General features: G+C 40.1%; 1 protein-coding gene across 5 annotated transcripts in view; it reads right to left on the bottom strand.

The window, feature by feature from the left end:
- Positions 1–12844, bottom strand: part of LOC120536903 — a 405177-nt gene that overhangs the window by 242266 nt on the left and 150067 nt on the right. For all 5 annotated transcript variants that reach the window (XM_039765454.1, XM_039765455.1, XM_039765456.1 and 2 more), the window contains exon 7: positions 6490–6519. In XM_039765454.1, the coding sequence (XP_039621388.1) occupies positions 6490–6519 (30 nt within the window). The remainder of the gene's footprint in view (positions 1–6489; positions 6520–12844) is intronic.

Genomic DNA, 12844 nt, shown 5'->3' with positions numbered 1-12844 from the left:
TGCAACGGATTAGCAAGGAGGAAGTAAGGACAGCCATGAAGAGGATGAAGAATTGAAAGGCCTTTGGTCCAGATGCCTGTGGAAGCAAGGAGGTGTTTAGAAGAGATGGCAGAGGAGTTTTTAACTAGATTGTTTAATGGAATCTTGGAAAGTGAGAGGATGCCTGAGGAGTGGAGAAGAAGTATATTGGTACCGATTTCCATGAATAGATAGATAGATAGATAGATAGATAGATAAGGAGGATATGCAGAACTGTAGTAACTACAGGGACATAAAATTGATGAGCCACAGCATTAAGTTACGGGAAAGAGTAGTGAAAGCTAGGCTAAGACGGCAGGTGATGATTAGTGAGCAGCAGTACGATTTCATGCCAACAAAGAGCACAACAGATGCGATGTTTGCTCTAAGGGTGTTAATGGAGAAGTATAGAGAAGTCCAGAAGGAGTTACATTGTGTCTTTGTAGACCTGGAGAAAACATTTGACAGGGTGCCTGTAGAGGAGCTGTTGTATTGTATGAGGAAGTCGGGAGTGGCAGAGAACTACATAAGAGTGGTACAGGATATGTACGAGGGAAGTGTGACAGTGGTGAGGTCTGTGGCAGGAGTGACTGATACATTCAAGGTGTAGGTGGGATTACATCAGGGATTGGCTCTGAGCCCTTCTTTATTTGCAGTGGTAATGGAGAGGTTGACAGACCAGATTAGACAGGAGTCTCCATGGACTATGATGTTTGCTGATGACAATGTGATTTGTAGAGAGAGTAGGGAGCAGGTTGAGGAGACACTGGAGAGGTGGAGATGTGCTCTAAAGAGGAGAGGAATGAAGGTCAATAGGAACAAGACAGAATACATGTGTGTAAATGAGAGGGAGGTCAGTGGAATGGTGAGGATTCAGGGAGTAGAGTTGGTGAAGGTGGATGAGTTTAAATACTTGGGATCAACAGTACAGAGTAATGGGGATTGTGGAAGAGGAGTGAAAAAGAGAGTGCAGGCAGTGTGGAATGGGTGGAGAAGAGTGTCAGGAGTAATTTGTAACAGACGGGTATCAGCAAGAGTGAAAGGGAAAGTCTACAGGATGGTAGTGAGACCATCTTTTTTATATGGGCTAGAGATGGTGGCACTGCCCAGAAAGCAGGAGACAGAGCTTTAGGTGGCAGAGTTAAAAATGTTAAGATTTGTATTGGGTGTGACGAAGATGGACAGGATTAGAAATGAGGACATTAGAGGGTCAGCTCAAGTTGGACAAAGTCAGAAAGGCGAGATTGCTTTGCTTTGGACATGTGCAGAGGAGAGATGCTGGGTATACTGGGAGAAGGATGTTAAGGATAGAGCTGACAGGCAAGTCAGTACATAAAAACCCAACACATCACAGAAGATGTTAGTATTAAAGGCTTGAAATACCTTTGGTGCATTTGCCAAAACACAGGCAATCACTTTATGTTTGTAATTTCTGGTGGTAGTATTAAATTAAGTATTCCATTAATCTCCTTTCCTGTTTCCAATTAAATTATATGCACTGTGAAAACAGTGGATTTTTTAACTTGACTGAATAAAGACAGTATTGGGGGAAATAATTATTTTTAACTGTAATCCTACTTTGCTCATGATAATCACTACATGGCTGGACACCCCTATGTTTTTGTCAATGATAAAAATCCAGCATCAATCAGACTACTAAACAACCAGAAATGTACCCATTGTGGATATTATCCTGAATATATAACTCCATAGCCACATTCTCTGCATTACTATACTGTACATAAATATTCCTTAGGGAGAGGTTACTCAGGAAAAAAATGAATTGCAAAGTTGTAAGTATGATGTGGGGAAAGTTTCAAGATATCTCTTAGTTAAATCCTTCTAAAAATATTTTCTTATTCTGCAGGTGTAGTTTATGGCACCTTGCAAAAAAACTTCACTTAAACAAAATGCACTCCATCTAATGTACTTTTCCTGCCAGTAAATTACGGGACTGTGAGATTGCAACAACAGGATGCCTAGAAAAAGTTTAGGAACTGCTGACTGTAAAGAAAAACAACTCATTTTTTTCTGAACTACACTGTGTGCACAATTATTAGGCAAGTGAGTATTTTGACCATATCATCATTTTTAATGCGTATATTCCAACTCCAAGCTGTATTAACTTGAATGCTTATTGGATTTAAGCACGTCAGGTGATGTGTATTTGTGTAATGAGGGAGGGTGTGGCCTAAGGAGATCAACACCCTATATCAAGGTGTGCAGAATTATTAGGCAGCTAGTTTTCCTCAGGCAAAATGGGCCAAAAAAGAGATTTAACTGACTCTGAAAAGTCAAAAATTGTAAAAAGTCTTTCAGAGGGATGCAGCACTTTGGAATTGCTAAGATATTGGTGTGTGATCACAGAACCATCAAACATTTTGTTGCAAATAGTCAACAGGGTCGCAAGAAACGTGTTGAGAACAAAAGACGCAAATTAGCTGCCAAAGATTTGAGAAGAATCAAACGTGAAGCTACCAGGAACCCATTATCCTCCAGTACTTTCATATTCCAGAGCTGCAACCTACCTGGAGTGCCCAGAAGTACAAGGTGTTCAGTGCTCAAAGACATGGCCAAGGTAAGGAGGGCTGAAACCCAACCATCACTGAACAAGAAACATAAGTTGAAACGTCAAAACTGGGCCAAGAAATATCTGAAGACAGATTTTTTTCAAAGGTTTTATGGACCGATGAGATGAGAGTGACTCTTGATGGACCAGATGGATGGACCTGTGGATCAGTAATGGGCACAGAGCTCCACTCCAACGTGGAGGTGGGGTACTGGTATGAGCTGGTATTTTAAAGATGAGCTAGTTGGACCTTTTGCATTGAAGATGAACTCAAAATCAACTCCCAAACCTACTGCCAGTTTTTCAAGACACTTTCTTCAAACAGTGATACAGGAAAAAGACCATGATTTTATGCAGGCCAATGCTCCATCACTTGCATCGAAGTTCTCCACTGCGTGGCCAGCGAGTAAAGGCCTTAAAGATGAAGGAATAATGACATGGCCCCCCTTCCTCATCTGACCTAAACCCTATCGAGAACTTGTGGGCACTTCTTAAACGCTAGATTTACGGGGGAGAAAAACAATACACCTCTGAAGAGTGTCTGGGAGGCTGTAGTCACTGCTCCACAAAAAGCTGATCGTCAACAGATCAAGAAACTGACAGACTCCATGAATGGAAAGGCTTATGACTGTTATTGGAAAGAAGGGTGGCTATATTGGTCATTGATTGATTGATTTATTTTTTTTGAAATGTCAGAGATGTTTATTTGTAAATTTTGAGGTGTTTGTTTATTATTCTCACTATAACAGATGAAAATAAACAAGTGAGATGGGAAAATTTTCATTTTTCCTTTAGTTGCATAATAAATCTGCACACTAATAGTTGCCTAATAATTGTGCGCACATATGTATTCCCCTGATGATGTTCACACTCACATTTGCGTTGTGAAACATTCAGGTTTCAGGTTTATTAACATTTTGGATTGACTGATAGCACTGTGTTTGTTCCATATTAAAATTAATCCTCAAAAATACAACTTGCCTAATAATTCTGCACTCCCTGTAATTCTCCAATACGTCACTTGAGACTTTTAGATTTCATCCAGTGTTCGTCCCCTGGCTGGGGTTCTAATGCAGTTTTTATGTCTTTTTTTGTCTATTTTCGATTCCTTTATTTATGTTCATATTGTTGGAAGTCTGCGGTGGGTTGGCGCCCTGCCCGGGATTGGTTCCTGCCTTGTGCCCTGTGTTGGCTGGGATTGGCTCCAGCAGACCCCCGTGACCCTGTGTTCGGATTCAGCGGGTTGGAAAATGGATGGATGGATGTTGGAAGTTTAGTTTCTATTTATCTATTGTCACATGCATGCACATAGGGGATAGCTTAGGGGTCTGGCAATGGTAATAATCCGCTTGGCCCTGAGGTCTAATGCCTTCTCTCTTCCTCCCTCATTGTAACATCCTCAAACTGATGGTTTAGTACAGCAGTTCAACCAAACAATCAAGCAAATGCTACAGAAGGTGGTCAGCGAGGATGAAAAGAACTAAGTCCATTTACTTCCCCTCATCTTATTTGCATACTAGGAAGGCCACAAAGTCACCAGGGGTTTCACCCCTTCTGAATTGTTGTATGAGCAACAACACTGGGGATTATTGGACATCTTAAAAAAGGAAATAGGAAGAAAAGGCCATCCCAGCCACTAGTAATTTGGAATATATTGTGCATTTATTCAAGAAAATTGATAAAATTAGACCCATAAGAGAATATGGAGCGGGTTCAATCAGTTCAGGCCCACTGATTCAACTGTGGCATGAGCATCTGTGAATTTCAGCCTGACTATTGTGACAAGGTGCTCATTCTTACCTTGCATTCAAAACTTTTAATACACTGGCAAGGCCCTGTCGAAATTAAGGAGAGAAAAGGGCTGGTTGATTACAATGCAATACAGTTTATTTTTGTATAGCCCAAAATCACACAGGAAGTGCCGCAATGGGCTTTAACAGGCCCTGCCTCTTGACAGACCCCCAGCCTTGACTCTCTGAGAAGACAAGGAAAAACTCCCAAAAAAACCTTGTAGGGAAAAATGGAAGAAACCTTGGGAAAGGCAGTTCAAAGAGAAACCCCTTTCCAGGTAGGTTGGGCGTGCAGTGGGTGTCAAAAGAAGGGGGTCAATACAATACAATACACAGAACAGAACAAATCCTCAATACAGTATAAAAAATAAAAATTTCAGAAGTACGGAGCAGAATTTAACAGTAGATGATATCACATAATAAGGTTTGGATATTTTTAGAGTCCTGGAGACCTCATCCATCAAGCTGCCTTCCCCATTTGGCCATTCCACGGCTGAAACAGTGCTGGGCCAGCCAATATAAAGAAAGGACCCCTCTATATGATTGTTTGGTGAAACAGCCAAATCATTGCCCGCCTGAACGGGTGAATCTTGTAAACATGATGAAGTCAGGATGGCAAGAGAACCCGACCACTACTCCACTCAGCTTCGTTTTTTTCTTTTCTCAATGAAAATCCCTTAATTTCAGTCCAAATTTGACAGCCAAGCAACAACAACAGCTTGAACCAAATATCTTGTCCATCCTTGATGTGGCTAACGAATGACTTACTCAGAATTCCCTGATTGCGTATAACTGCATCATAATGGAGCCTGGGCTTATCGTTTGAGAAGACTCCTGGAGGCAAAACGTATGTAAAGATTTAATCCCTGGTCTAGCCCCATCATGCTGATCCCAAAGCCCATTGGAAGTTTCCACTTTTGCAATGACTTCCATCAGCTTAATCAAGTCTCTCAGTTTGCTGCTTATCCAATTTCACAACTGGACAAATCCTTAGTTGGTTTGGTAAAGCTTAGTATCTGACCACCGTTGACTTAACAAAAGGGTATTGGTAAGTTTCTTTAATTGACTCTGCCAAGGAAAAGGCCGCATTTAGCAACTCTAGTGGACACAGGCATGTCCTCCCATTTGGGTTGCAGAGGCACCAGTGACCTTCCATCGTCTGCTGGACAGAATACTACGGTCCCACAATGCCTATAGTGCTGCCTATTAGGATGACATTGTCATCTATTCTGACACATGGAAGAAGCAAATACAACATATTCAAGCTAGGCTCCTGACACTAAGTAATGCCGGGCTAGAGATAAACTTCAAGTAGTGCTTCTTTGGAATAACAGAGACTAAATATTTGGGCTACCTGTTGGGCAGGATACAGTATTGCCAGAGTGTCGATGCCATTGTGAAATAGCTCATCTGAGAACCAAGTGGCAAGTCCAGGCTTTCTGGGGTCAGCGGGGCACTACCATAGATTTTTTCCCTTTTTCTCCAAGAGAGCGGTACCCTTGACTAATTTTACAAAAAAGTGAGCACCCAACACAGTGATATGGGATGAAAAAAAGACACTCCATTTCATGACTTGACACAAGCTCTCATGTCAGCACCAGTCTTGAGGGCACCTAACTCATAAAATCCTCCTACTGCCTTGATAAACAGCATTGTGCAATGATAACGGTCTGTTAAGTACTGTATGTAAATATTAGTATTGGGTTTTATGTTGTAGTTTGTTGTAACCTCTGTGAACCCTTTGCTTATGTATTATTAATGAAGGCCTGTATTTTATTTTACCTGTTTGATATTACTTTATTTCCACCACAACCCTGGCACATCTAGATGCTTCTAAAATAATTTAAGATGTAACTTTTGTGAACAGCAACTTTAAATGATGTCAGCTGACCAGGCCTAATAAAGGCATTTTATTTTAAAAGTAAATGTATATTCTAAACCACATTATTTAAAGAAAATACTAATTTGTGAACTTCACAATTTCAAATCAAAATACAGTACTTTACATTAAAATATTAAGGTTTATAATATGACAATAAATAATATAAGAACATGCATAGTGCCAAAGGTATGGGAGATATGACAAAGAGAAATGTTGGAAAGTATACTCACCCATTCTGCCATTGCCAGCAAGTTCTTCAACTTTGTGAAAAAAGAACGAAAAGAAAAATCAGTCTCTCATTAATAAGAAACGAAACACTTGCCATCTGAGCAGTAGTGAAAAAAAAGAATTGTTTTAATATACATAAACAGAGAGAGAAAGAGAGAGTGCAAAACATGACTTGAAACAAAACAGCGACTGAAAACTCTGAAAATATGAGAATAAACTATGAAAAAGCAAGCACTGATTCAAAGTTGTAGTATCTATTTCAATGAATGTATACTGAAATCAAAATCCCTTTGATGAATCTTGGAATTCAAGGAACAGGACAAAGAAAGATAATCAGTTAATCACTACATAATCAGGCAGATTACATGACTTGTTGCTTGACTATTCAGAAGTAACAAAGAACTCTTATATGTACACACGAGTCTTGAGATATGGAATGTACCTTCAATCTTCAAATGAGCTGGAAGCACCACAGTATACAAAATGGGAAAAAACTCTCCAATAAATAATATACAGGCCAAAATATTGTGGAGACAGTTTATAGGATGGAACCCTTTGGTGTATGTCTAGTGCAGCAAGATTCACCTGCTGCCTGAAATGAAACTTTTTTGGTCTGCAAATCATTTTACGGAGGTCTCTGATATCTTCAGATTCGCCCTGACCAGCCGCCACACAGAGCTGAGCCTAGCAAGATATTGATGAAGATACAAAGAAAGAATATAGCAGTGGAGATTGCTCTATTTGAAGCTGTACAAACACACAAAATGAGACCACTTTATAGAATAAAAAAAAACATTGCTGGCAAATTCTTCCATAGATAACACTTAGTTTGCTATGAATTTGTTGTGTAATAAAAACATTCTACAGATGTATTGTCACATGCATATTTTGACCATTAGCTTTTGGATAATATCCAGAAGTAAAAGTTATACTACAGTCTATTCACAGAAAAAAATTTAAAAAATGAGAATAATTTAGGGCAATCTGTCCAACATATTTGATCCTGAGAATCTATGGAAATGGACCACTCTTTTAACAAAAAATGTAATCCAGCTACCGAGGCTGCACAAGCTAGTGTGGTTTTAGTGCCGGTCCCATGCCCGGTTAAATTGGGGAAGGTTGCGTCAGGAAGGGCATCTGGCATAAAACCTGTGTCAAATAATAAATAATAAAATAATAAATAATTCTCATGTGGATGAGAAATAGAATATCCATACTGGATCGGTCGAGGCCTGGGTTACATGTGGCTGCCACCAATGCTGCTGTCCAGCAGGGTAAAGACGGAAACTATGCTACTACTGGATAAAGAAGGAGAAGGAGAACTAGAGGCGAAAAGTGAGTTCAAAGGCAATGGAACAGCAGGAAGGGAAAGAGTGTGGAGTTCAGATTCTGAACTTTGAATGTTGGCACTTGAACTGGAAAAGGGAGAAAGCTGGCTGACATGATTGAGCTGAGAAAGGTAGATGTACTGTGTCAGAAGCATTGGAGGTGGATATAAACTGTTCTACCATAGTGAGAACAGGAAGAGAAACAGGGTAGGAGTAATTGTGAAGGAAGAATATTTTATTGGTGTTTTGGAAGTGAAGAGAAAGTCTGACAGAATGATGAGCATAGAGTTGGAAATTGAAGGGGCAATGTTAAATGTCATCGACACTTATGCTGTGCAAGTCAATGAAGGAGAAAGATTTCTGGAGTAAGTTAGATGGAATGGTGGAGGTTATACCCAAAGAAGAAATACTGTAATGGTGATTGGAGCAGACCTTAATGGGCATATTGGCAAAAAGAACAGTAGTGATGGGCAGGTATGGTGTTAAGGAGAAAAATGTTTAAAGGCATATTGTAGCTGACTTTGCAAAAAGGATGAAAATGACAGAGGTGAATACATATTATAAGAAGAAGGAGGGACACAGGGTGATGTATGGACTATGTTCTATGTAGGAAATGCAATGAGAAAGAAGTTAGAGACTATAACATGGTAGCAGGGTATATAGCCAGTGGTGTAGTAGTGGCGGGTGGAGGGGGTGGTTCACCCCGGGCGTCACATTTTTGGGGGCGGCATTATTGGCCAAAAGGCTCACTACAATTCGTGTGTAAGCAGCAGGGCTCTGAAAAATATCACTCATGAATGAAAAAAGTAAAATTCTTTAATTTTTATCCACAAATGCTTAAAAAATCATTTTCAGACTGTCCTTCTGTGACAGAGCAGTTGAAATTTATGAGGTGTGGTAGATAGGGGGCTCTGTCGACCCCTGACCCCTCAGACAACACGCTCAGACACCAGGTAAAAGTCCCAATAATTGACTTTAATATTTCCAATTGTGCACTAAGCACCACTCTCTCCACTATACTTCCAATAATAAACAAAAATCACAATAATACAATTCACAATCGTCCAATCCACCCAGCAGCTCAGTCACCCTTCCTCCCAACTCGGCCCACTTCTAGGATCTCCCACAGTCCATTTAAATTTCATGACCCTGAAGTGTTTCTGTCCCTCAGTCCATATGATTTCCCAGCACTTCCGGGTCAGATGAAAACTCCTTTTCTTCAGCCTGGAAGTATGTCATTTCCTCTGTCCCCGTGACTGGGAAGTACTTCCGGGCTATACGGATGATACAAGTCCCTGAGCCTCCCTGCAGTGTCCCCTGGCGGCCCCCACGGTATCCAGCAGGGCTGTGAATTAAAATTCTAAGTTCCATGATGCCCTGCTGGATTTGGGGCCCCTCCATGTTGCAGGGATGGCTCCATCTGGCGACTTGGGGGTATTGGTCGGGATAAACTGCTGGCCCTAAACCGCAGAGGCAATAACAAAAATAAACATAAACATTACACTGATAATAATTTCTAGCAAGATGAACAACTCATTTACAATTTATAATTTTGTTTCGTTATCAATCCAAATGCGTTCTTGCTCTGCGCAGAAAACATCCCCACCTATCACTTGTACACAACACTGGTTCTGGTTTTTGCAGCATAATTATATTAAACTAATAATTAGAACACAGCTTATCAGGGCATCAATGCTATATTTTTGTCTAGTTCCATCCATCCATCCATCCATCCTCTTCCGCCCATCCGAGGTCGGGTCGTGGGGGCAGCAGCTTGAGTAGAGAGGCCCAGACTTCCCTCTACCCAGCAACTTCTTCTAGCTGTTCCAGGAGAATCCCAAGGCATTCCCAGGCCAGCCAGGAGACATAGTCCCTCCAGCGTGTCCTGGGTCTTCCCCGGGGTCTTCTCCCGGTTGGACGTGCCCGGAACACCTCACCAGGGAGGCATCCAGGAGGCATCCTGATCAGATGTCCAAGCCACCTCATCTGACTCCAGCAGCATTCTGAACCAACTGCAACCCGCGTATCAGGGATTTGCTGAATCCAAAATACAATGAGTTACAGTAATCAAGCCAAGAAAAGATAAAAGCACGAGTAACTTCCTCAAGATCCCGAGGAGATAAAAAAGGCTTAACCTTAGCTAAAAGATGAAGCTGGAAAAAGCAACTCCTGACCACAGAATTAATCAATGTCTCAAAAGATATGTTACTGTCAAAAATAATACGAAGATTCCAAACTAGAGGTTTGCAAACGTCAGCAAAAGGGCAGAGATGGAGAACCAATGTGAGGTTCAAAACTAATCTGAAGTTTGTCTGCAGGACCAGCTATCCACACTTTCATTTTATTTTGACTGATATCGAGAAAATTGTTAGCCATCCAGGATCTTAGTTCTACAAGACAGTTGTGCAACTGATTCATTGCAGAGTTGCACACATGAATATAAACCTGTATTTAATCAGCATAACATTGAAAAGAAATATTAATCTTCCTAGGTCCCAAAATGCATACCTGAAGAATGCAATATCTAACAGGAGCATTATAAGCCCCACTAGATGTTCAAGCCGCAATAGTGTTAAAAGCTGCAGAAATGTTTAGGAGGACAAGGACTGCAGCACCACCATAGTCAGTAATAAGAGAGATATCATTGAGTACTTTCAGGAGAGCCATCTCAACACCATGATAATGCCTAAAGAAAGACTTGTAGATCTCAAATTAATTGTTGGAGTTAAGATGATCACCAATTGACTATAAATAATTCTTTAAAATATTTCAGTGAGAAATGGCGATTGGGAAACCAGGTGAAAATTAGCTAAAACTCCAGGATCTAACGCTGCTTTTTTATACATGGTTGCAACCCCTCAACCATTTAGAACCATTTATAATTATACAACAAATCAAGACCCAAGACATCAAAAGCTCCCAGTCTGTGGTATGGTGGAACAACATCAAGAGGACTAGTAGTAAGTTTAAGTGTGTCAGTTGTACTTTTTAGCTGTGAAAGTGAAACAACATCAAAATATTCCAAGACAATGCCAAGATTAACAACAGGAAGTACACAGCCAGTTGGAACAATGCAAGAGCGGATTGTACAAAATTCCCTTCTTTTTGCTGAACCTAGGCAAGACACGCCATACAAGACTATTGTGCATGTACAGCGTTTTGTTCCTGAATTGTAATGTGTCCACAGTCTCTTCCTGCTTGCTTGCATTTTTTCAACTTATAGTTTGCTGTTACCTTTTGTAACTGCGTGTTGTGCGTTACTGACAAAGTAAGTTGTTTCTTTTTTGCAGTGTTCTCTGTAACTTAATATCTTAATTAATGTTGCAACTTATGTTGATGTTCAGTGCAAGTATACAAAAGCACTTTTATAGCTATATTTGCTATTTGCGAATTAACATATTGTTAAGTCTGTGCACTGTTGACCTTTGGGGGGAGATGCACTGTACTTTACTTCACTCCAAGATGTTAAAATGTGTTGATTTTTGCAGTATTAAATGTAAAGGTTTTTTTTGTAAACGAATGCCATCTTGGACATTACGCTATACCTTTTATTCAGGTTAATACTGCCACCTCCTGGTTTGATTAAACAATATGTAAAGTTGAGTAATTGATGTTTAACATTTTTCTTCCTGAATACTATGTAAGTTTGCCATTTAATTAGTTATATTCATATATGTTGTCACACACGTGCGACTAGGAGGACGTTGTATAGACAAAGCAAAGGTAATTCCATGCCAGGCCAGGGGGTCGCGGGGTGCACTAAACCTTCTCCTGTTATCTCTACAGACCAGCTGCAGGAAAACCGGTCTGATTCAGAATAGATGACGTCACTTCCGGTTCTGGAGCCCAGAAGAACATCACTTCCAGCACCCAACTTGACTTCTGTAGAATATCACTACTGGTTCCCTTACGTCACTTCCTGTCTGGACCATTAAAACCGCCATCTTTACAAACCCTTGACAGTTCTGTTTAAGACTCTGTACTGAGAACATCTCTGTGCTATATAAAAAACCTTTTGCAGCCAGGAATAATATACATGTGTCTGCCCCAAACCTTTTTAAGTGTGTTGAGTCTGTTCCTTTTACAATGTATTCCATTTGTATTTGTGCACTTATTGTATTCATTTATTTCTGTTTAGATACCACTCATACACTTACGTATACACAGCTATTAAAGTAATTGAAGCAAGCTGGAAAAGGGTGTTATCTACTCTCTGGTGTAGCTGTGGTTCTTTCAAGCCGAAGAATTAGGCCAACAAGTGTACAATCAGAACAGTAACATACAACTGTCCCTCACATAGATACTATTGATTTTGCTGACAAAGAATAAAAGAAACTGCTCACACGAAAAAACAGTACGGTTTAATCCTGTCTCTGAATGGGGGTAAATAGCCACATTAATTGCATTAAATAAGACCCGAGGTTTTTTAGAATGAGAGGACACCAAATTAGAGAAGTAATCAGATTTATATTAATTTACTGCCTGCTGGAATTTGAACAGAGAAATGCTTAAAATCTGCTAAGATACAGTCAGACTGTGTTTCTTCCACCACCATTTAGCATTTCTACGGGCACGGAGCAGATGCCATGTAGTGTCATTAAGCCGTGCAGCAGGTCTTCCCTTTTTACAGCGTATCTTGAGGGGAGCAACAGAATCTAAAACCGTTTTACATGAAGAATTTAAAGTTGAAAGTGTAAGAATAAGATCAACAGTGTGATGGAGAGAGTGAGTTGCAGCATTAATATGCTGGATAAAGACAAATAAGTCTAATAATGATAGAAAGTCATTAACCAAAGTTTTAGATAAACAACAAACTTCTATGTTAAAGTCATCAACAATAAGTACTTTATCATAGGAGAGATTAATATCAGCCAATAGATCAGAGAATTCAGAAACGAAAGTGTCATTAATTACAGGAGGCCAATAAACCACAGCATACAACAAAGAAGAGCTACACACTTTGAAAAGATGCAGTTCAAAGCTACTAAACAGACCCCTTGTAAAGCTCCAACACAAGAGTAGACTTTTA

The sequence above is a fragment of the Polypterus senegalus genome, chromosome 10 (genome assembly GCF_016835505.1).
Source record: "Polypterus senegalus isolate Bchr_013 chromosome 10, ASM1683550v1, whole genome shotgun sequence".
NCBI classification, from domain to species: Eukaryota; Metazoa; Chordata; class Cladistia; order Polypteriformes; family Polypteridae; genus Polypterus; species Polypterus senegalus.
This window is presented reverse-complemented; position numbering and strand designations above follow the sequence as displayed.